Source organism: Eschrichtius robustus, chromosome 12 (genome assembly GCF_028021215.1).
Source record: "Eschrichtius robustus isolate mEscRob2 chromosome 12, mEscRob2.pri, whole genome shotgun sequence".
NCBI classification, from domain to species: Eukaryota; Metazoa; Chordata; class Mammalia; order Artiodactyla; family Eschrichtiidae; genus Eschrichtius; species Eschrichtius robustus.
The window spans coordinates 88,642,259-88,667,920 of record NC_090835.1 but is presented as its reverse complement, the minus strand read 5'-3'; the positions used below and the strand labels follow the sequence as shown (position 1 = coordinate 88,667,920).

The following is a 25,662-nucleotide window of genomic DNA, read 5'->3' as shown; positions in this document are numbered from 1 at the left end:
TCTATCTGCAACTTTAATTCCCCTTTGCCATGTAACCAGTTGCAGGGATTGGAGTAGACTTCTTTAAGGGGCCATTATTCTGACTACCACAGTAACAAAAATGTAATAATCCAACACCCAAGAAAATGACTGGTTTATTGGAGTAAGTGAGGAAGCTATCATATAATTCTATTTTAAAACAGTTTAATTCTATTTACTGATATACTAAAATTGTTTATAGAACTAAGGATTCTTTCGTGAGAAGCTGCCGTGGTGGAGCAGCACTGGTTTTGAAACTAAAAATCAATTATTTTTCAAGAAATACGATTCAGTGACTTAGAAGTGTGTTGCTGGAGAAACCACTGATTAGAAAGAAATTAAAACTCCAAAAAACAAGGTGTGTCCCCCCGCCAATCCACACACACATACATATTTGTATCTTGTTGTGATGATTCCTGAACCATTTGTGTGGAAAACCTGAAGAAACTGGGACCACTGCTACCCTCTTGCCCAATCCTCCTGGTCAAATACAATTTCTTGCTGTAATTCACATGAAGCACACATTCTACTATATTTGGATGGACCAAACCTATTTAATCTCCAATCTAGGGTAGAGAGAAGTGGGGGCAGAGGGGTGTCAGGGCTTAAAAAGTGGGGGTGGGAGACTGAGAAAAGGAAGATGAATACATATATGTCATTCAGGAATTTTTATATGGCTGCAAGAAACTTATGTCAAAGTGGCCACAAAATAGGAGGCAAATGAATGTACAACTATGTTTACTACTAGAAACCAAAATTTTTGAATTTATGGTGAGGGAGGAATGGAGAGAGGATGGAAAAGTATGTTTGGTCATTCCCGTCTCTTTCCCTTCATTCCTGACCCCATTACTGGAGGATATTTACTTAATAGTTGATTTCACTCTACTGGGTACTTCCTTTCCCTTCTGTCATTTTGTAAAGCATGCCAACTCTCTCCCTCTCCTCTCTTTTGGCCCTGAAAAAATGCCATTAATGCATAAAGACTTGTTGGTACTGAAAAAAATCAAGGTGCAGACACAAGTGTGTGGTGGTGTTTACTTATTGCTTTTTCTCTGCAGACCACTATGTAGTAGACGACAATTATAATTGATTTAGCCAGAAGAGCTATTACTTGGAGAAGTGGAAAGAATATCCCACATTGGTAAGAAAGATAGTAACGACGGGTAGAGGACAGAATTGTAAAATGTAAACTCACGGGTGCACTTCATACCCTTCCGGATTCTATTGTTTCTTTCTGCGGACATATGCTGAGCATCTACCAGGAACCAAACATTGCCAAGCACAAAATTACAAAGAGAAATAAAATCATATTTGTCCCCAAGAAGCTCACATTCTAACAGGGAAGAAAGAAATGTAATTTCATTACTGTAAAGTAGTAAATAAAGTTGTCAAATATACATAAAGCCTGAGAAAACTCCAAAGGTGAGAGAAAGCTAAATGTTCTCCTTAAGAAAAAAAAGTTTAGCTGAACAATCCTTAAATGACAGCTGTGTTTAGTGACAAGGACTCATAACAGAGATTTAGGTTTGCCAGTAAGTTAAAAGTTGATCATTATACAAAATTACTTAATGAGGAGCTACGCTTTTCTAGAAAAATTATATGAGTGGATAATGTGTTAGGTCCTTGCTTTTTTCTATTAATTTCTGAAGAAATGTTTTATGTTGGGTTGAGAAAAACTATAAAGTGGCACCACCTGGTGGTCACTACCCTAAATGTTTGAATTAGGCTTGTTATTTCAAATACAGTGAGAAATCTTGACTAGCTCAGAAGCCTTCGTATTAATGCTTTACGTTAAAATAGCAAACTGATACATGTTCCCAGAAAATCAGAAACAGAGAAAACATTTAGAATTCTGGCTGAAGCAAACTCAATAATACACAGAATAATCTACCACCAAAAAAGAGAGTTTGTATATAGTACTCATTGGACTATATCGGATTTCCACTGTGTAATAAGAATTTCTTATTCTGTTACTTTTTCTCCAGTTTTTTTTTTAAGCAGGGATTCTTCTGCACAGAACTTTCCTTCATCACCCCCAGCACTGATTTCATCCCCAGCATTTTAGCCAACAAACACTATTTATTGGTTGAAAATTTGTCCTGTAGAATTTTCCACATTCTAGTTTGGGCTGATTACTTCCTCATGATGTGGCTTAATTTGTTCCTCTATTCCTTGTTGCCTATAAACTAGTAGTTTATAAGATTTAGATTAGATGAGATCTTGACTAGATTCCAGTTCAGTTTTTTTTTTGGTAAGACTACTCGTAGGTGATGCTGTATGCTTCCTATTTCCATCAAAGCCCCAGGCACTAATGACCAGCTATGATGTTAAGATCAGTTGGTGGGCTCATGTGATGTCATAGCATGAGTTGGTAAGGGATCCCTACATTATAAAGTTCCCCCAAAACTTCTCATTGATAGTTTAGACATCCACTGATGGTCATTGTCTCTATCCATTATTTCACGAGAATTGCAAAATGGTAATTTTATAAATTCAGTTATTCCTTCCACATTTATTAGCTGTGATTCCCTCATGATCTATTTACTTAGTCTGAAGTACAGTTCATACAGGGAAGAAAGGAAAAATGTGTAATTTATTTATTTAAAACATATTTTTAGGATAATAAATTAGTGTCCTAGAAACTTCCAAAGGTGGTCAATGCTTGTGTGTGTTTCATTATGAATTCAAGATTGTTATATATTTAATGTATTTCAGCCAACAGCAGGCATTATTCTTCTTGATGCCCAAATTGTACCACTTTTGACCAATGTGTATATTTTTAACACAAATACTCTAATAGGTAGCAAAGCTAAATTGTAAAGTTGTTACACTCTCGGGATAAATTGTTACCACTTTCAAGGAGGGCAATTTGGCAGTATGTATCAGGAGACTTAAAAATATTTATAGCCTTTGATTTATACCCTAGTATCATACTTAAAGAAATCTTTTCTATGAAGATGATCAGAGGGGTAGATAATAATTGTAGAAAGATGTTAATTCTAGTGAACAAAAGTTCACTAGAATTAGAAAGTGATGTCAATAGGTTTTGATACATTTGTATGATGAAATATTATAGCTACCATGTGAAAAATCTAGTTTTTGAGGAATTTTTATTATCATGGGGACATTTTTATGGTATTATATTAATTGAAAGAAGCAGATTACCAAAATCTTATTTACATAATATTACCCCAATTATTTTATACAAATATGTATATAAACAGAAGTCTAGGAAGACATACTTCAAAGTGTTAATAATAGTTATATCTAGATGGTGGATTACAGAATTTTTTATGTCTCCTTTGTACTTTATTTTACAAATGATCTCCAATAATATGTATCACAGTAGATCTTATCTAAAAGCAGCTAGTATTGAAATTTGCTTGTGGGTAACGTTGATTTGTTATTCTTTGAATAATAAACCAAAGTAAATGTCCTTTTTTGTTAGTGGTAATTGGGCAAGAAAGAAAGCACAGTTTTTCCCCTTAACCAAAAGATCATTCTGACTTAAAGAATGAATATAGAACTGAGCTGACTTCGAAATGCAACATACTGGAGATATGTTATATTTTCCCTCCTAGGATCTGATCATTGCAATTAATTACGCTCTCCAAAAGTCCATTTCCCCTGTGCTATCCAATGAGTCAATCTGATATTTCAGCTTGATTCTTAATGTGAATGAGACACATCAACATAGATGAAGATGGGTGTGTCTGTCATTTGTAACGGGTTTCCACAGGACATCTCCTCCCACCAGTTCCCTTCTTGATACTGACAATTTCTAATTTTTGACATCCTAATGTCTAGTTGTCTGACAACCTCTGGTCCAAACCACTTATTAAGCCCTTAATTTCTGCTTTCCCTTCTTATTGCCAAAAATTACTTATTAAAGTATTCAATGTCGATTGGATAGCCCCGATGAGCTAAAAGAAAATAAAATTCACAAATCATTCTGTCAAAACACTTTTAGCATGTTGCATAAATCCTATTTCCTGGACCTATATGACTAGCCTGTTAGCTCTTTGGGGATAAGACTCATTTCTAGTTTATCCTTTGTTTCCTTTGTACCTAGAATAGTGCTCATTTCCTGGGTGTTTACTGATGATGGAAGGGAGGTGAAGAGGAGGAAGAAGAGAGGGAAAAGGAAAGCATTCCTGGACAGGCGACTACATGGGAAAAACCTTGGATGGAGGGATGAGCTCTGGGCGTTAGAGAGGCTGTGGGGAGACAGCCCTGCCTGATAAGAGGGATCAGGTAGGGGAGTTATGGGTGAAAGGTTGTGGCACATATGGCAAGACTGTGAAGGGTCCCAGCATTTGGCTGGGGAGCCTGTCTATAGCATGAGTTGGTAAGGGACCAGACTGCAATCTATCCTATTATACAAAATAGCCACCCTACATTCCTTAATTCTTTGAATCAAATAATTGGTTTATAATGAAGGTTGGTGGCAAGGGGACCTACATATTAGACTTTTTAAAATGCTCTGTAACTATATAGAAATAAACCCATAAATTTAATGGGATTAGATACTTTTTAAGGTATAATTTACATGGAGTAAAATTCATCCTTTTTAGTGTACAGTCCTATGAGTTGTAACAAATGCGTATGATAGTGTAACCCCCATCACAATCAAGATTTAGAAGAGTTCCATCATACAAAAAAAGTTCCCTCAGACCTCTTTGTAGTCAACCTCTCCGTCCAGCCCTTGGCAACCAATGATTTGTTTTCTATCCTTATAGTTTTGCCTTTCCCAGACTGTCATGTAAGTTGAATCATACAGTGTGTAGCCTTTGGAGTCTGGCTTCTTTCACTTAGCATAATGCATTTGAGAACAATCCATGTGGTTGCATGTAACCATATTTTTTTTTTTTTTTTTTATTGCTGAGTAGTATCTCCGTGTATAGATGTACCATAGTTTGTTTAGTCATCCACAATTGAAGGGCAATATATTTCTTTTTAATCTAACATATATAACCAATATGGTACCTTCAATCAGCCCAAACAAGATTTCTAAGTTTTGGAGAACTGTTTACTAATTGTCAAAGATAGCTGGAGACAGGAAAAAGAGAAAATCCAAGTATAGTATAAATTAATTTTGGAAATGTGAATGTCACTGTCCAGTAGACTCATTTTCAGAGCAGTCAGAGAGAATGAACGATTGATTGAAGGTCTCCAGTTCTGTGTCCTGGAATGGCCTGACACTACACTGACAACCCACTACAGTGTCTCTCTAGGACGTGGAAAGCTATTTTCTATGTTTCTAGCTACACATTTGAAAAACGAAGTTGCCATCTTTTTTGGGTTCACAACATTCTCAGAGGCCAAGTTTGTGACTCTGGGCTAAATATCGTTAGGTGAGTAATGAGACGTGTAATCAGGCCCAGTTAACCTCCAAATATTCACACTAAATGGAGGGAAGAAGAGCCAAGAAAGAAAGAGAAGATGGGCGGGGGGAGGGGAGCGGACAGGGAGGACAGAGGTGTGCATGGGGGTGTCTGTGTCTCCACTGAATGGGCACTCGAGGCCCTCTCTGCCTCATGCCCACTCCCACCCACAGGTCCTGGTGTTCACGTGGGTGGTGCGAGTTCTATGAATTTCACCTAAGATATAGTCAAAGGGGGAAAAGGGTAATTTAAAAGCTTCTACTTATTTAGCGCTATGGTTCTTATAGACAAAGAAATTCAAAAAAGTGCCAGTGCTGTTTAAATTTTCTGCTACTTGGAGATAGTACCTTGGATTTATATAGAAACTATCTATTGAACAATAGTGCTCTGGGAGGCCAGAGCTAGGGGGACACTGGGTATCATGACAATGAGACCTTTCAGGGTTAGAAATGGAAAAGCAATAGGGCCTTTAAAAAAATGACAGAAACCGATAAGGAAGCTCATTCTATTCCCCTCATCCTCACCCCAGCAATAGTTGTGTCATAAAAGAAGGGAAAAGTAAAAGATCTTCTGAATTTAAACTGAACTTCTGAGGACAAAAAAAAATGTTTTTCTTTTACTCGTTGCAGAATACGATTGAAATAAAAATTAGATGCTGGAATTGAAAAGACCATACATTTGTCTAAAGAAAATGCACACAGGGTTTAAAAAGATATACTTCCTGTGATGTGAGGACTATGAATATTCCAACATGGCTTTGGAAACACTGATTTTGGACTTCAAGGAGCAATCATTCCCTTCACATAGTCCCTCCAGTGAGTCATTTTTGTTCAGGAAGAGTAAGAAGTTGATTTTCCTAGAGGTCAAGAATCAGAGCTGTAGGAGACTGAAATACGGGCTTGAATGGAAGGACTGTAATGCACTGATGAGATTCTTTCTGGCTCTAAGTGATATTTTATTTGTCCTTTAACTCATGGTATTTTGAAGCCAAATTCTAAGTGTATTCATGAGCAAAAGAAACTGAAGAAATTGCATGGGATTAAAAGTTAGAGACTAGGTTTTTCTGAGGTGAGCCATTTTTGAAAGGATTGTGTTCAGAAAGACAGTTTTATAAATGAATGCTAATTACAGGTAAAACTAAAGGTGAACAAAAGCACAAAATGCTACATAAGAGGTTTTTTATTCCCAGTGCTGTATAATTAATCAGGGTTATTGTGTGCGGAAAAGAGGGAAGTTGCTTCCATTGGTTGCATTTGGCTGTTAGTACATTTTTCTTAGATATTTATATAGGTATGCATTTCACCACATGTAGAAAGGAGAGTTGAGTTTCGTTATTTCAGGTCTCACTAGTTCAGTTTATGACAATTCACATAAAGACAGGCTAAAGTCTACCTTTGCTTAGCAGATAAAAATAAAGGACTGAAGGGTAGATTGAAGAGATTAATCTTCTAAAGCACTTTGGAAGGTCAGTAGGTAAACAATGGTGACACTAATTATAAATCCTTCTTGTTTCTCCTGAAAAACAAGAAGCTTCAGAATTTCTGGAGGCGTGACTTTTGTTACTCTATTTTGAATTGCTGTACATTTTTCTTTTCTTTTTCTGTCCATTTTTAAAAGGGAAAAAAATTAATGTATACTTTTAAAGAAATCATCTGTATGAATTTAGAATATGAATTCCCCTGCTATTTCTTTGACTTGGTGACCCTTCACAGTACAATGGAGATTACAGTGGTCTTAAATGCAAGACCCTGACAATTTTAAAGAGAATAAACAGAGAAAAATCCTGAGATATGGAGCAGGAATTCCCTCTGAAAGGAAGCTGGCAGGAGATAAGAGGCTGAAGGCCTGGAGGAAATAAATAACACAACTGTTCTCCAGTCGGGGGCAGAGAGCAAGAAGAGGCAGGTCTGTCTGTCCTTGCTCTGTCCACGCATTCCATGGCTGCTGAGCTGTGGGACCGGAGCTGACCCCAGGGCGCCCCACAAGTCCTGACACAGCAAGGCCAAAAGGAACCACTCAGGCAAACGGCACTTTTTGGATCTGCCAGTCTCCTGTAAGCAAGTGTTCAAATTTTCAAATATTAAAAGAAGAGTAAGCCCGTGAAGGACTTTCTGATAAATGATATTTTTAAGATAGAAAAAACTAAATTTTAAAGGCATACTCTAATCTGCTAGACTAAGAACAGAGATATTTGGATGGTTCTTCAGGCTGACAAAATATTTTCACGTGCGTTATCTTACTTAACACTCAGGACTATTGTGAGGGGTGGATTCCACCCTCCCGGTGCAGCCCAAGAGCCTAGAAAAGCGGAAGCACACGGTGTAACGGAGCTGGTCAGTGGCCCAGCCTGCGGCGGGCTCGGAAGAGGAGGAGCGCAATGGTGACGGTGACATACGAACTCATCCCCAAGGTCAGAAAGGAAAGTCTACGAGCGTGACCTCTGCGGGAGGGTCAGTGTCCAGACTTCAAATATAGATGTATAGTGTGGGGTTTCTGTTTCTCCCTGCTCGGCGCAGAACGGAGGGCATACATCGTCCCAGCTCCGCCAGTAAATGGGTCACCAGGCTCCCGATGGCCACGTTACAAATGGCAAACTAGGAGCAGAGCCCCTTCTGAGTACGGAAGGAGGCATCTTCCTGTGAGCGTGGGCGCGGCCTTGAACCGAGTTTGTGCTGCGGAGGAAACGGGCCCCTGGGTGTGGGTCACCACATCCTGGTGCGACTTCAGGTCTTGCCCTGCTCTGTTTCGCGCTTCAACTCGGCTCGGAGGCAGTGCCACGTGGGGAGGCACAATGGTCAGAAGCCACCACCAGGATGGGAAACTCACTTAACAGGTGGGAACAGGCAAGTTCCCTGGGGCAAGGGATCACTAAATGGGGCTGGGACCCTGGAGGCAGCGATGCTTCAGGTCGTGGAGGGGAAGGCTGGGGGGGGCGGGGCGCGGTGGGAGGTGGAGTTGTGTGTGTCTGCTTTCACTTGCTTTTGGAGAAGACAGGGGGCGCTGTCTGGCCAAGACAGGCACTAGCTCTGAGCCCAAGGGTCCTGGATGTTCAGTTTCTTTCTGAGTGGGCCTCGTGGTGGGCCTGTCTCGCACAGAAAAGAATCCAGGAACTCAGGGTAGATATTCCATACAGATTTTAACATCTGGTTAGCATTTTCCTTCTGTATATTTCTCAAACACTTGTACGTTTAGCACAGCATTGGAAGATACTGTTCCCAGCAGACACCAAATATCTCTTTGACTGCTGTCAGGCATTGCTAGCCCTGGAATCCACCTTTAGGAGACTCCCAGGGCTGTGTGCATTTCAACTGGGCCCACATTTTGATATTTGGGGAAGCATGGTAAGATGGATTTTCTGAATAGACAGTGCAGGAAGCTGGAAAAACTGCTAGACTGGGAGTCAGCTGATTTGGGATTGAGTCCTGGAGATAAAAGTTATTGCCGTGAAAATCGCTTTGGACTTGTACAGAAATGACTTTGAATCTTGGCTCTGTTCTGCCACTTAGTAATCCTTTAACTTCTCTGAGCCTCAAAGTCCTCACCTGCTAAATGGATACAGTGACCAACCTCGTAGGGTTTTGGATGAGGATTAAGTGAAAGAAAGACTCATATAGGGCTTCCCTGGTGGTGCAGTGGTTAAGCATTTGCCTGCCAATGCAGGGGATATGGGTTCGAGCCCTGGCCTGGGAAGATCCCACATGCCGCAAAGCAACTAAGCCCATGAGCCACAACTACTGAGCCTGCGCTCTAGAACCCGCGAGGCACAACTACTGAGCCCACGTGCCACAACTACTAAAGCCTGTGTGCCTAGAGCCCGTGCTCCGCAACAAGAGAAGCCACTGCAATGAGAAGCCCGCGCACCGCAACGAAGAGTAGCCCCCGCTCGCTGCAACTAGAGAAAGCCCGTGTGCAACAACAAAGACCCAACGCAGCCAAAAATAAAATAATTTAAAAAATAATAATAATAAGATGGGGGAATTCCCTAAAAAACAAAAGAATGACTCACATAGTGCCTGGCACAAGTTCTGTCCCTGATAAGTGAGGAGTGACAGGGAGGAGTGAGTTTGGTTTGATGTGGGAAGAGGAAAGGTGAGAATTGGGCTGTGTCTAGGACGGAGGGGGACATCATTTCCTAGTACAGCTGGAGGCAGCAGAGTCCTGGAAGTGGTTACCCCTGAAGAGGTGATGCACAAGAAAGAAGGGGTGCACAAGAAACCAAGTGCAAACTTCTGGCCTGGGCAAAAAAGAATGTATATTGACTGTATGGAGAGGGTGAGTGGTCTGACTGATGTCTCTCAGATGCTGAGAGGCAAGATCCGGAAACAAATCCCATGCCCTTGGCAGGGACACTCACATCCCACCCCCCCATCACCTTCTCAGATGATACTGAATTGGAGTCCGCATTAGGAGTGAGGGTGAAGAAAAAAATATGTAGTCTCTCCCTGAAGATTATGTTTCTCATCTTAAAAACCACACAGCTTCATTTCAGCTGTGGAGGAAACAGAAGGAAGTCGATTCCTTGTCCTTTGGGAGAATGATAACGGTGTGTGGGCTGCTCAGCTCAAAGCTGTACTGGAAGCATAAAGCTAAACTACATGATTTCCTAAAGAAATCAAGATGTTCTTTCACTCTTTTCTCTCTGTGTGCTGGATGTTATTATTTTAGATGCAAAACACAGAATTTTAACTTGAGTTAGGGAAAGAAAATGGAGAGAGTAAGAACAAGGCAGCCAGAAAGCTCTTGAAGCCCAGCAGGACTCCTGGATCCTCTGTGACTGTGTCATAGCTTGTCAGGGCCAGCACGGCCTCCACTAGAGAACGGCTCTTCCCTCTCTCCCGTCCTCGTTCTCCTGCCTCCCCTGGCCTCTGCTCTTCTATATCAGCCTGGGTTTAGGTCTCACATTGGGAGAAACAATCCCTGACTTGTGTACAGGTTCTGCAATCACATACAACGTCAAAGAAAAAAATGTAGGGTTGCTACCTTCTGAACCATAATCCTTTACTGCTGATTGAATAAAGTATCCCTGAGTAGTTCCCACTAATATTCCCAGGGCACAGATGAGGCACATTGGGACTCCAGACAGGTTCCTTGCCCTTGATTTGCCTAGAGATTCCCAAGGCGGGCACAGAGCCATGAGGAACATGGAGACCTCAGGGGCTGTCCACTCTGGTGATCGCTGTTTGCCCATGCTTTTTGGTGATGAGAGGTCTTACCACCTGCACATGATTATACCTTATAAAAATACATCCAGTAATGGATACTACTCTGCAATGAAGATGCACAAAGGTGCATGCAACAACATGGATGAACCTCAAATGTATTATGCTAAATGAAAGAAGCCATACTCAGAAGGCTACAGGTTATAGATTCCATTTGTAAGACATTCTGAAAAAGGCAAAACTATAAGGACAGAAAGCAGACCATCAGTTGACGAAGGCATGGGTTGACTACCAAGGAGCATGAGGAGATGTTTGAGGTGGTGGAACTTTTCATATCTTGATTGTTGTGGTAGTTACACAACCATAGGTGTTTGCCAAGACTCACAGGACTGTACACTAGAAAGTAAAAGTGCTCTTATAAAAAAAGTACTCTATGTAAATTAAACCTCAAAAAACTTGACTAAATATTTTTAAAGAACCAGTAACAAAGATTAAATGACATACATATTGAAGTGTTTAGAGGGAAGTGTATGGATGTCTGTAACTAAATTTGAGAGCATTAAAAATAAGATTTATGGATGGATTGATAGAGGGGTGGATATATGGGTAGATATAAGATAAAGCAAGTATAATAAAATATTAGTGGTAGAATCTAGGTGGTAGTTATATGGATGTTCCCTCTATAATTCTTTTAACTTTTCTGTATGTAAAAATTGTTGCTTATGAAATCTCGGAAAACATTAAAAAATACATCTAACACATCCCTTCATCATCTGTACCATTTAGAGGGTGCTTGCAGGCCCACAAAATTGCTTTCATCGTTTCTGATAGCTCAAAAGAGCATCCTTTCTCTCCCTTTGAAACCATCCTGACAGAAGTAAAGCTTCCTCTTGGTCCACAGCGGGGAAATCTCTTGAGATTATTTGCAGGCTCATTTACATGAATTTGCTATCCTCCCATTAACACAATATTAGCAAGTAAGTCCTTTATGGGTTTTTGTTACGTGCTTGAAAATTGAAGGATTGGATTAATTTGACTCTATTCATACACAAAACCTCAGGGAACAAAGCTCTGGGCAGCAGCAATTCAAAGAGTTATTAGCAAATATCCTAGACTCTGTTTTTCTTGATCTTGCCTGACTCTTTTTGGGTGCAAGCTCAGGTTTAAGATGCCTCTTCCCATTCCATTCTATGATGGAGCTAAGTGCCAAGCTACCCACCCCTAAGCACAAGGACATCCTGGTGCCTTGGGAACCAGGCACCAATGGCACTAACCTGCAATGGGATAGGGAATGGTCTTGTTCCCAAATCACCCTTCATTTTGGTGGGGGATGAAAAGATTTACCCTTCAAGGACTGTGTGTGGGATAGTCTTCTGAAAGTAGATACATAAACCCTCTCCTGATTACCCTGACCTTTTAAACACTCCTCCTTACCATCTCAGTACAGAGAGGCACGGCTGGAGAGTCAGACACCCAGGCTATGTGAATAATTAAGCGAACAGTTCAGTCCCCATCCAATACACTCCACTTTTATAATTACAATAATTTTTTCAGGAATAAGTGAATCAGATTAGATACATTTAAACTGCCCAAACTCTGCAGGCCTCCATTTGAATTTGGCTGTATGGATCCAGTCTAAAGATATTTATGGCCATTGACTGTCAGAAAGGTATTCAAGTTATGCTGTTAAGTGAAACAAGCAAGTTGCAGAACAGAGCCTATGAAAATAATATATTGAGTATGTTTTAGAAAAAGAAATGGGAGCACTATGCTGTACAATGAGGGGGCTGGGAATTCTAGATGACTTTCCCGCTCTCTCTTATGTGTTTCTGAATCGTTTGAGTTTTATACAACAAAGACATAATAGCTTTGTATCAGATCAAAACAAACTAAAGACATTTATTTTTTAGTGCTGCTGCCCAAGCTCACAGTCATCACATTCTCGACGTCTGGGGTGTGTCTGTGTGTGTGTTTGTGTATGTGTACACAAACATACGCACATATTCCTGTGCAGTTAAACAGTTTCTTGGATCTTGATATAGAAAAACTGGTACTCACATAGTGGCTTGCTTTTAGGCTAACATATTTCCAGAGGGTTCCTATCCCCTAAGACCCTCCTTCCCCCCAACGTAATACACTGGCTTAATGCTACTGAGAAAATTTGCTATTTTGGTAATTTTCTGCTTCCAACCAGAGTCCAAGTTGTTATTCCAGTGGTTAACTTTTGGGCTGTTTAGATCTGTCCACCAACAACCAATCTGAGGATTAAAGGCTTTAAGACTCGCCACCAAGCTCTGAGTCCTCTAATCCCACTGCTGTTTTCATTCTTTTTAATTTCGGTTAGTTGTGTTCGAATTTGTTTCTTCTTCCTCTCCTTCCCCTTTCCCTCCACACCCTCTCTTTTGTCCGTCCTTGGCTGGAGATGGCTAAAATATCTGTCCAGATCAATGTACATACAAAGAGAGCACTTTCTCAACCAACAGAACCCCCTTGAATTATTCAAAGTATCTCCCTTTCTCGGGTTTCCCATGCTTTTAATCCTTGACAGTATAAGCTGGAATGGGGCATTTGGAAGTAGCACTCTGGGACTCAATCACTCAGGCAGGAAGGCTGAGGGTAAGGCTTCTATGGAAAGCGATTAATCTTCTGGATGATGAGAAAACAGGTAATGTCGTGTTGGAAGCTATATAACTAACTCTTACACCAGTATGAATACTAGGCTCCCTAAACAAAATACAGTCAAATTCTCAGTAATTGACAGAACAGCTGGTAAACAGGATGCGGAACTGTGGAGAAACTCAGGCCCTGGGGGCCCAGCCTGCCCGCTGTCTGGGCTGAGGCTGTTCACGGGCGACTTTAGCGGGTGGCTAGACTGGAACCTAGGAAAACATGTGACCCGTGGTTTACAGAAATGTTCTAAAAGGCTTCTTTATTTGGTGTTTTTTTTTTTTAACACTTGGGGTGATCCCCTTGCTTACCTCCTCCCAAATCTTTAAGCTTATGGCTTTAAAGGAAACAGGAGCCAAGCGAGGAATTCATGGGGTGTAAGACAGAACGGAGCCACTATGGAAAACAGTATGGAGGTTCCTTAAAAAACTTAAAATAGAGCTACCATATGATCCAGTGATCCCACTCCTGGACACGTATCTGGAGCAAACTCTAATTTGAAAAGATACATGCAGCCCGATGTTCATAGCAGCAGTATCTACAATAGCCAAGAAGTGGAAGCAACCTAAATGTCCATTGACAGATGAATGGATAAAGAAGATGTGGTACATATATACAATGAAATATTACAAAGACATAAAAAAGAATGAAATCATGCCATTTGCAGCAACATGGATGGACCCAGAGATTATCATACTAAGTGAAGTAAGCCAAACAGAGAAAGACAGATATCATGTGAAATGCCTTATATGTGGAATCTAAAAAAGTGATACAAATGAACTTATTTGCAAAACAGAAACACACACACAAACATAGAAAACAAACTTGTGGTTACCAAAGGGGAAAGCAGGGGGCAGAGGGGGATAAATTAGGAGTTTGAGATTAGCAGATACAAACTACTATATATAAAATAAACAACAAGGTCCTACTGTATAGCACAGGGAACTATATTCAATATCTTATAATAAACTATAATGGAAAAGAATATGAAAAAATATATATATATATATATATAACTGAATCACTTTACTGTACACCAGAAATTAACACAACTTTGTAAATCAACTATACTTCAATTAAAAACTAAAACAAAAACAGAGAAGACCAGCCTGAATCAGCTGCAGCAGCCCTAGGAACCTGACATTTGGGAGTAATTCTAATTAAGTCAGATCAATGGCAAGATACTGAGGCAGCAAGTCAGGAAAGGCAGCAACACGGCTTCTGCTGTGGTCTAGGACGTTTGGGTGTCTGTATCCAGGCTGAAAAGGTCAATCTGCAGCCATATGGCTTCCCTAAGCTGGTGCAAAATCCCGGAGGGGAGGAGCCCTGAGGAGAAACGTGAGAGTCGTTCCAGCCCCACAGCACGTCTGCCGACCCTCCCCAGATAACAGGTGAGCTGGGCGGAAAACCGATAGTCAGCAGGCTGCTCTGTAAGCTGACGCTGGGTCTCTGGCGAGCAGGGGCCATCTGCAGGGTGGGCGGCCCTGCGCGGACGGAAGGGGCTGGGAAAGGCGCTGTGCACACTCCTCCACCCATCAGCCCCTGGCTACCTGGGGCCTGCCCAGCACCAGCCCTTGTCTTCCGTTTCATCTGGAGACACAGAGGTATTTAGAAAAGACTCCAAGGCCACACCGGGTAAGGAATAACCGGCTGGGTTCTTACCTCCTTGTGTAGGAGAACCGTCAGTCTGGGAGAGCCCCCTTTCAAAATCACACCCGCTCTCCCAACCACTGTGCAGGGGTGGGTGTGTGGAACTCAGACTGCTGCTTACGGCTCCCCTTCTTGCCCCATCACAATGGACAATACCACCACACTGAGTCAGGAGAATGGCCGAACAAGACAGCCACGTCACATCAACACTGGGAAGGAAGTGACAAGTGGTATCTTTGAGACAGCAGCATTCCCAAATCTCAAACGTGTATCAGCTTTGTCACTGTTGTCTTTTCAGGGCCAGAGAGAACTCATTCCCATTGCTTCAGCTGGGTCCACAGAGGGTGGCATCCTGAGCCTCCTCCATCGAAGCTCTCCCCAGACATGGAGTTCCACCTTTCAAGGCAGCAAAGCAATAAGTTCCACTTGGGCTATGTCACCTGAATGCATTTACTTGTACTGCAAACAGCCTGGGGATCCACCACTGGGGAAAACATTCACCCCAGCTTCCCAGAAGAACAGGAGTTAACTGCACCCCCAGGGGCCAGTGGCTTTCCCCTGGCAGGGCTGGGTTGCCTCCTACCTGGTGTGTTGCAAGCTGGCTGGGTATGGGGGTGAAGTGGGGTGATGTTAGGATCTGAGTAAGAGGGGGCTGCCTTCTCCAGCATGGCATTTTCCCCAACCCAAAAGCGTGGTGGTGGCAATGGTAGCCCCTTTATCCTGTCCCAAAGGTCACCATTACCGTTACCAGTCTCTTGGATCCCAATAGCTACCGCTGCCACTTGCCAGGCACTGGATACATTTTATGTCTTTTAATCCCCCTAATAACACTGCGAGGTTGGTGTCATTATAACAACCATTTTGGGCTTAAGGAAGTAGACATTCAGGGAAGTAGAATGACTTGCCCACAGGCCAAGAGCTAAGATGTAGAAGTAGGATGTAAAGTCATATCTCCCTGTTATCAAAATTTATACAATTTCCAGGCTTTCTGCCCTTTCACCACCCCTAAACTTTAGCAGATTCAAGGAAAGAAAGGGTCACAGGGCACCCACTTATCTGTGCCTACCCCTCACTGCCAGACCCTGCCCTGACACTGCTGTCATCATTCAGAAAGCCAAGTGCCCACTGTGCTCTCTCTAGACCCCTTTTTACCTGGGGAGGTCTCAGTAAGCAGCTTGATACAGTTTTCAGGGTGTCAGATAAGCCTCTCCTCAAGATAGCTGCCCGCCATCACATGTTTGGGTCTTTCTCTGCTGGTATCTTTTATTTTATTATTTAAACAATTTATTTAATTGATGGCCTCTTTTAAAATTTGAATATCCCTAAGAAGGGTAACACATTATAGCTCTCATACCTTGGTTCCATTATTTTCCACCCCACACTGGAAATAATGTAAATATCTCATTACAGACCCTGGCAGTGAAAAGAAGTGAGAGGGGCTAGGGGAAACTGGACTTTGGGAGTCATTGCTTTAACATGATTATAAAATACGAATATAATTTTGATTGAATTCAAACCTTTTTGAGTACACTAGGTGCCAGGCATCTTGCTAAGGGTTTACAGGCATTAGGAGAGCACATTAAGAATTGTATTCTGCCTGGGAGATTTGAATATAAACTATGTATTAAACAATATTAGGGGATCATTGTTAATTTTATTAGGCAGTTATGTAGAAAAAGGCCCTTATTTTTTAGGGATGCTCTTACTAAAATATTTAGAGTTGAAATGTCATGATGCCTGCAATTTATTTTAAACTATTTCAGTAGGAAAATAGAAGACGCAAATATGGCAAAATGTTAACAACTATTAAATTAGATGGGTATATGAGATTCATTATATTATTTTCTCTACTTTCCTGTATGTTTAAAAATTTTTCACAATAAAAAGTAAAAAAGAAAAACAAAGCCAGTAGCTCAGAATCAAGGTTCTATTACAAGGATGACAACTGGGTTTTGTAGTAAGCAGAATTCTAAGATGGCCCCATGATTCCTGCCCCCTGGTACACACGCTCTGTGTCATCCCCTTATGTAGGTGAGGGCAAAACTCGTGAATATGGTGAGATTTTACTTCCATTATTAGGTTTTGGTATATGGCAAATATTAAAAATTTGCAGGGCTTTCCTGGTGGCACAGTGGTTAAGAATCCACTTGCCAGTGCAGGGGACAAGGGTTCGAGCCCTGGTCCGGGAAGATCCCACATGCCGTGGAGCAACTAAGGCCGTGCGCCCCAACTACTGAGCCTGCGCTCTAGAGCCTACGAGCCACAACTACTGAGCCTACGTGCTACAACTACTGAAGCCCACACGCCTAGAGCCTGTGCTCCACAAGAGAAGCCCCCGCAATGAGAAGCCCACGCACCGCAATGAAGAGTAGCCCCCACTCGCCACAACTAGAGAAAGCCCATGCACAGCAACAAAGACCCAATGCAGCCAAAAATAAATAAATAAATAAGTAAATAATTTGCATATGTAATTAAGGTCCCTGATCAGTTGATTTTGAACTAATCAAAAAGGAAATTATCCTGGGTGGGCCTGACCTAATCAGGCGAGTCCTTTAAAGGCGAGATTACAACCAGCAACAGACACTCTCTAGTTGGCCTTGAGGAAGCAGACTACCATGTTGTAGAGAGGGCCGTGTGGCAGGGAACAATGGGTAGCCTTTAGTTGCTCAGGGCCTCAGTCCTTCAACCGCAGGGAATTGAATTCTGCCAGCAACCACTGAACTTGGAAGGAGACAATGAGCCTCAGGAGACTGTGGTCTTGGCTAACACCTTGACTGCAGCACTGGGAGACTTTGAGCAGAAGACCCAGCTACTTCATACCCAGTGTCCTGACCCATGGAAACTGTGAGATAATTAATGTATGTTGTTTTAAGACAATAAGCTTGTGACAATTTGTTATGAAGCAATAGGAAAAAAACAAATCCAGGTTTCAACTGTTGTGGCAATTATAATTGATTACAAATAGCGGCACTATATTGGAAAGGATTCTAAGATTGGGCATGGCCTCCTTGGGAAAGAAAGACATGGAGAAAGCTGTGGTTGATTAGCAATGTCTGCACAGGCATGGAAAGGGTGAGTGGTGGCATGTATACCCTCTATTGCCATTCAAGGTCACTTTGTGTATTTGAGGAAAAAAGGGTTATTAACTTATTTTTCTCAGTGACAGAATAACCCCAAGAGGCAACAACGCTTGGGTCTCCAAGTCAGAGGTGATGCTGACCTGTGAGAAAGGCCTCAGAGAAAGAGGACGGGAAAAGTTATCCAAGACAAATCTTAGCAATTGCAAAACAATGTCTAGGACTAGCCTTGCAGGCCGGTGTTTGCAGTGAGAGGCTTCTCCATTGTTCCTTCCCCCTTCAGTGTCTTCACGCTTTCTCCCTTTCCACAGCCTCTAATTCTCTGCCTTCAAACATGCTCAGTGGTTCCATGAGTTGGAAAAATCAACCCCAAACAAAGTCACTTGATCCTGCTGCTATTTCTAACTCACTCTGACCCTGATACAGCAGACCTCTTGACCATCCTGGAGGAATGTCAGAATCCCTCCTTCCTCAGACACATAGGCCAAAGAGGTCAGGACCAGCCTGCTGAACATCAAGCTTGGATTAAACATTTATTAACACATCATTGTTTCATATTAAAACCATGCAGACACTGTATCACAGTACCCAGATTTTGGTCTCATAATTTAAGTGAAGTCAGTACAATGAAGCAGGCCTTTCTCCCAAGTTCTTGTTTTTAGAGGGAAGGCCAACCCCGCCCGCCCCCCCACCCCACTACTGCCAACAGTATGCAATAATGCAGATCGCACTCCATCCTTTCTCAGTGACAGCAGAGATGTTGCCCTAAATCTGTGGGACCACAACTGTTTTCATACCAACACAAAATGAGGTGTCACAAAAACTGGAATTTAACGTCAAGGTAGGTGCAGCTGAAAGAAGCAGATGAATAAGGTGGAGACTCTGAAAAAATTACTAATAGCTTCTTCAATTATATTAAGGAATGATTTTGCTGGGTGCAGTTCCTTGTATTGGGGTGCCATTTGGAATGCAACCAGCCCAGCTTGCCCTCCTAAGCTAGTAGACTGTGTTTATTTATGTTCCTAAACCACTCATTCATCATAATTTAACTGTCTTCCCCAGGGGCTTTTAACACATAAGAAAGGCTTGCCAACATATAACTAGACTTAAATAGACTATGTGATGGGCTTTTAATGAGAACAGCACCCAGCACTTAAACCAGGGCTTGGTGCCCCACAGCTGTCACATTTTGCATTAGAGCACACTATGGGCTATATTTGCAATTTAAAGAATTAACTTCCAATGTTTAAGCTTGAGAGCTTTCACTTAGAAAATAGCATTTTTTTGCTTTTCTTGAAAAAAAAAAAAAAGGGAAATTGGGAAATCTGGCCACCGGTCAGACCCCCATTCCTCATGCAAATAATCTGATGGCACTGAATGGTGGGTGCCCTCCTGTACAAGTGCTTTCCCATGTACCACAGTCTCCAACATGCCCTATTGCCTCCTCAGACTGAGGCCAAGTGGCAGTTGTAATTTATCATCGTGGTTTCACTATTGTTTTTCCCATGACAGAGGTAAGAAGAAAGTGAGCTATTCCTACCACCCTGAAAACAGCCCTTTTGCTCACTGAACTTAGCAGCATAGCCCCTCTAACCATTTGAATTTGCTGACATCTGAGTTAAATACACCTTTCCAGCAACAGACACACACCAATTTGTTACTTATTGAAGGATAGTGGTCTTGACACATACATCTTAGAATGCTTTCTCTTTCTCAGATTACGTCAACACTAAAATCTCCCTTTTGATCACCTCACACTGGTCACAATGGCCATCATCAAAAAGTGTACAAATAATAAATGTTGGAGAGAGTGTGGAGAAAAGGGAACCTTCCTACAATGTTGGTGGGAATGTAAATTGGTGCAGCCAGTATGAAAAACAGTAGAGGTTCATTAAAAAACTAAAAATAGAGCTACCATAGGATCCAGCAATCCCACTCCTGAACATACGTCCAGAAAGATGAAAACGCTAATTTGAAAAGATACATGTACCCCAATGTTCATAGCAGCACTGTTTACAATAGCCAAGACATGGAAGCAAACTAAGTGTCTAACAACACATGAATGGATAAAGAAGATGTGGTATATATATACAGTGAAATATTACTCGGCCATAAAAAATAATGAAATATTGCCATTTGCAGCAACATGGATGGACCCAGAGATTATCATACTAAGTGAAGTAAATCAGGTAGAGAAAAATATTATATGATATCACTTATATGTGGAATCTAAAAAAATAATACAAATCAACTTATTTACAAAACAGAAACAGACACAGGTATAGAAAACAAATTTATGGTCACTGAAGGGAAGAGAGGAAGGAGATGGATAAATTAGGAGCATGGGATTAATAGATATACACCACTATATATAAAACAGATAAGCAACAAGTGTTTCCTGTATAGCACATGGAATTATATTCAATATCTTGTAATAACCTATAATGGAGAAGAGTCTGAAGCTGTACATCTGAAACTAACACAATATTGTAAATCAACTATAGTTTAGTAAATCATAAATAAATTAATTTAATTAAATCTCACTTTTGGTTAGAGTTCCTGTCGACTCAAGGGGAATCTTAGTATGAGTTTGATAATTTAAGAAACCATATGATCGGGTCCTTGAAGGAAATGTGACTCGCTGATCCTTGAGTTTCACGCATTCTAATTACATCACTGATACCTGTTTGATTCAGACACTGCATTTGCCCCCCCACCATAATAAACAAAAGTTCCGATCCACACGACCCCTTGACTGGTATAAGTATTTGTATTTTCCATCAAGTGGAGAAATAAAGAAAAGAGGCCCTCTCTTGCTTGCTACTTGAAACAAAGTGAGTTTAGTTACCTCCAGTTAGGATAGAACTGTAGGAAGGAAATAGGGAGAGAGGAGTGGATGAAAATTAAGACCATTGGAAGAGGGTGCACAGGACATGAAGGAGGAGATGCGGGGGGGAAGCTTGGAGCAGATTTGCAGGAGGGGCATAAATGCGTGTACTGGGAAAGGTGTGGAGAAGGAAGGCGGGGGCAGTGGGGGGTGTTTGGGGGGAGCGGGCAACACCCCGGGACACTCACGGTTGAGCTGCCGCCTCCGGATCCTGTCCCTCCATGGCCTGTTTCTGATCCAGTGCAATCGTGAAGGTAACACCATGGTCCCAAAGTGAGGGTCTAATACCTTCTCATGGCTGGAGAGCAAAAGTGCTCGTAGCGATACAGGAAGTCAAGGCCAGACGTATAAAAAAAATTTTCTTTTAAAGCTCTCTTCTCTTTTTTTATATCCAAGGCTTCCGTTGACTTCTTTTATCTTGAAACTTGCCTTTTCTTTCCTTCCCTTAACTCCTGACTGGCCCGAAGGCAGCTGCTGTGCTGGGCTGCCCAGCCCAGGCCTCCTGTGCCATGTTTTATGCATGAAACTGATGGGCCAGTAATTTATTCCAGCCGAGCCGATCACCGGGCTCCTGTGTCTGCCCCACGTCAGAGGCTGGGGGAGGGCAGGTGTAATCTGTCTGCAGGAAGAATGGCTGAAATGAGGATCCCTCTCTGCAGGCAGGATTGAAGATCAGAGCTTGGCTGCCAGGAACATGGGGCAGGGCTGCTGGAGCCCAAATCAGGGCAACAGTCGTCACATTTTAGGGCACATGATTTATTTGCTGCTGGGTCTCTAGTGCTGAGGCTAGCGCCTGGCACAGGGTAGGTGAACAATAAATATTTGTTGACTAAATGAATGGTTCAGTGGTAACCAACATCAGCACTTTACTGTGCCTGCACGAGTCCTTTACACTGGTTGACCTGCTATATTCACTGTCTTCAAAATGCTTATTTGAACTTTCTCACCCATCCCATTGCCCACACTTTTCTCTCCACCTAAGATCACACTCCCTCCTCACCCACCCATTCATGCTTCAAAATCTCATTTTCCTGCACCCACACTGATGGGGCCGGCACCCACGCACCTGTGCCTCTCACGCTCCTCATGCCCGGATGGTCCTGACTTGTTAGGGCTTTTGTTTGTTCGCTGGTTTGTCTTAATGTGCACGTCCAAATAGCGAGTCAGCTTCTTGGTGGCAGGAACTGTGTCTTCCTCTCCTGAGCCTACAGTGGTTTGCATGGGAAATTGGTGACATTGAGGAGTGGCTGGGGCAGCTTGAGTCTGGTCCCCAAAGCTCCACCAGCCCCTCCTCAAGCCACCCCAAATAAATACACAGTCTAATGAAATACATGGTATTGGCTATAAAAACACAGCCTCAATTCGTAAGCCCTGGGCGCTGTGCCTGGCAGGGGAACTGCTGTTTATGATTGATCGCTTACTTTGTTCCAAGCTCTTCAGTGTGCGATGTCAGATTGCTCCAGACAGCAGTTATTGATCAAAGCCTCAGGAATAGTCTTGCCAAGAGGTCGGAGCTGGAAAAAGTGACATTCATGTTACCAAATTTAGCCCAAGATAATCCATAAGCTTGCAGAAGGCAGAAACACTGCCCTCTGTCTTTTGTGTCCCTCATGGTGCCACTGAGGCAAAACTGCCAAGAGAGGGGGGTTGGGGGGGGTCATAATCGCAACTAACCAGAGGTATGCTTTAGTCTCTGTGCCTTGTTTTCTTCGTCTTAAAATGGAAATAACCTGCACACCCCATGGGGTTGTCAAGATGAAATGAGATAAAGGTAAAATAACTCTTTAGTGGGGCTTCCCTGGTGGCGCAGTGGTTAAGAATCCACCTGCCAATGCAAGGGACACGGGTTCGAGCCCTGGCCCGGGAAGATCCCACATGCAGTGGAGCAACTAAGCCCGTGCGCCACAGCTACTGAGCCTGCACTCTAGAGCTCGCGTGCCACAACTACTGAAGCCGGCGCACCTAGAGCCCGTGCTCTGCAACAAGAGAAGCCACTGCAATGAGAAGCCCGCGCACCGCAACGAAGAGTAGCCCCCGCTCGCCGCAACCAGAGAAAGCCCGCGCACAGCAACAAAGACCCAACGCAGCAAAAAATAAAAACAAAAAATAAATTTATAAAAAAAAATAACTCTTTAGGGGTTGGTAGAGTGTGGGAGTGCTCCGCATCCAATTAGCACTACGCCTAGTGGTGAAGGGAGCACGTTCCAGAGCCGCAGTGCCCGGGTGCAGACTCTCAGTAGCATCATGACTTTAACATCACTGTACCTCAGTTTCTTCATCTGTAAAATGAGGCTAAGAACAAGAGCTGCTGCCTTAGGGTCACGCTGATGATTTAGTGAATTAATACACGCAAAGGGCTTTGGGTTTAGCATCGGCGAACTGCTGCATGTCATCAGTGGCTATTGGTCACTAGCCACGCAATTTTGTGAGAGTTAGCAAATTCCCTGGGTCTCACTTTCCTTATCTACAAAATGAGGTGGTCTGGGATACATTACATCAAGAGTCCTGGGTTTCAGTTTCCTATTGCTCCTATAACTAATCACCACACATTTAGTGGCATAAAACAACACAAATTTATTATCTTACAGTTCTGGAGGTCAGAGTCTGAAAGGGTCTAACAGGATTAAAACTGAGGTGTCCGCAGGGTTGCATTCCTTCCAGAGGCTCCAGAGGAGGATCTGTTCCTTGCCTTGTCCAACTTCTAGAGTATTCCTTGAATCGATTTCCAGGTTATCTTTCTTAGCCTGAGGGACCATGACCTGGGCCTTTATATCAAATGTAGTGACTTGGCAATTGTGGGTCTCGTGGGGCTTTGCTGGTCCAGACAATTGCTGCTGGACCCTGAGCCCTCACTGATGTGCCTGCATCCCAAGCTTCAGTTTCTGAAGCGAGGGAAGGGTAGACACCAAGATGAGGACAAAAGTTGTGGAAGGTAGCCATTGAGATTTTACTGACTGTAGCAACTGGACATAATTCCCTAGAGTGACACATGCAGCATAAGAAAGCTGTACGTTTGAGAGACCTAGGATGGCTGTTCCAACAGTCTGGTCTGGTCTTGACCTGTACAACTGCTAACTGCAACACATTTCTGCTCATTATGTCACTTACCATAAATAAATCAGGTAGCCGCCAGCCAGGCAAATTAGAGACGAGGGGAAACTCAGGGAGGCTGTTAGGGTGCTGTCGTCATGCTCCCTTCTGTTACCTTCTTTCACCACTTGGCTCTTGCAAGTCTGTGCCCACGGTGAACTTGAACGTGGAGCATGTCATACAAAACGAAGTACCCTTTTTTCTTTGCAATCAGTATCAGGCCTTGTTTCCTGCTCATTAAGCCACACATTTCCTCAAGCTTCTGCCGCATGAGTCACTGCTTTTCTGATGTACATAATTTACAAGAGTAGATGAGAGGGAACAGTGGGCCAGAGGGGGCGGAAAGTACAGTTAGGTCTAAAATGAGAGGCAGCTGAAAAGTTTGCGTTTCCTCTTCTCTTGTGAATTTAAATACAAATCTTGCCAGTTTACTCCTTACTATCATGGAGGGACCCGGAGGTGGGGGTCGAAACTAGAAACAGAAGACTCGCCTCCATCTCTTACTGTCATTCTTTCCAGTCAGGTTGGCAACGCTGCAGACCCCTGGCTCACACCATATGGTTCCCTCTCCTGACGCTTCCAGCTTTCTCTCTTCTTTTATCAAGTACACACTCATAAGTGCCTGCAGTAGATGGTGTGTGGAGTGTTACTCTCCCAAGGAACGTTTTCATTTGTGTTAAGTGTAGGATATCAATTTTTACTCTTCTCTGGGCTTGTGATGCTATTAAATTTTCATAAGTTGCAGAATTTCAGGGCGAAATACAGAGAGTCTGCTAGGAGAAACGTGTTAAAAAGAATATGGGGAAAAGCATAATTATGTGATCCTTGCTGCTACATTTTTCCTTCAACTCATTTTCAATAAATGGAAGCTAAATGTTATATTCAGGAGAAATATAAGGAGCACCAGCATGTCTGTTTCTACTTTAAAACTGTCCTGGGGAGAAACAGACCTTCAATTACTCAGTGGAGAATGGAAATTGCTAAGCCAACGCACACTGTGCTCCTTTTAAAGAAAGCCATTTAGGAAAACTCGGTATTATTTTAAAATAAAAGCTTATTAAACACCAGGAGAAAACAACAGCACAGCATCTGATTTATTTCTCTCCTGTCACAAACACACCCAAAAAGGACAGAGCGTCTTGTTTATTCTTTGGAAACTGGAATGGGATTGAGAGCCAGATTCTAGTTGTGGCTATTGGGCCGTCTATCTACCTGCATTGATTGAGTACTTACCAAGAAATAGGCTTTGTGTTGCATGCTTTAAGTAGCTATGCAATTTTATTTAATTTCCCCATATTCTTATTAATAAGTGGTAATTAGTAATCCTATTTTACAGATAAAAGAGTGAAGGCTAAAGAGTGGTTACCCTAAATAGCAATGATCTAATACAGTACTTTACAGATTTTAATTTCAGATCACTGTCACAATAATCCTGTACCCATTTTGTAGGTGGTGAAACTGGGGCAGAGAGAAGTTCAATAATTTGCAGGGCTCACACAGCAGCAGGTGGCTGAGATGAAATTTGAATTCAGATAGCCCAGCTCTGTGTTTAACCACAACCTATATTAACTCTTCACATTAAGTAATTTAAAAAACTGCAGTGTAACTATGCACTATACTCTACATATTCAGTGCTTCTTAAGTTTGGCAATACTGTTCTGTTTTTGAAATATGTCCCATGTAGCCTTGGCAAAGGCTATTACTGAATAATAAAGAATTAGAACATTTGA

The 25,662-nt window shown here is 42.3% G+C and overlaps 1 protein-coding gene across 1 annotated transcript in view; it reads right to left on the bottom strand.

The window, feature by feature from the left end:
• RIPOR2 (RHO family interacting cell polarization regulator 2) overlaps nucleotides 1–21,110 on the bottom strand; it is a 206,947-nt gene extending 185,837 nt beyond the window's left edge. Inside the window, exon 1 of the mRNA XM_068557673.1 lies at nucleotides 21,031–21,110. Coding sequence (XP_068413774.1) covers nucleotides 21,031–21,106 — 76 coding nt within the window. The 5' untranslated portion in view covers nucleotides 21,107–21,110. The remainder of the gene's footprint in view (nucleotides 1–21,030) is intronic.
• Nucleotides 21,111–25,662: the final 4,552 nt, after the last annotated feature.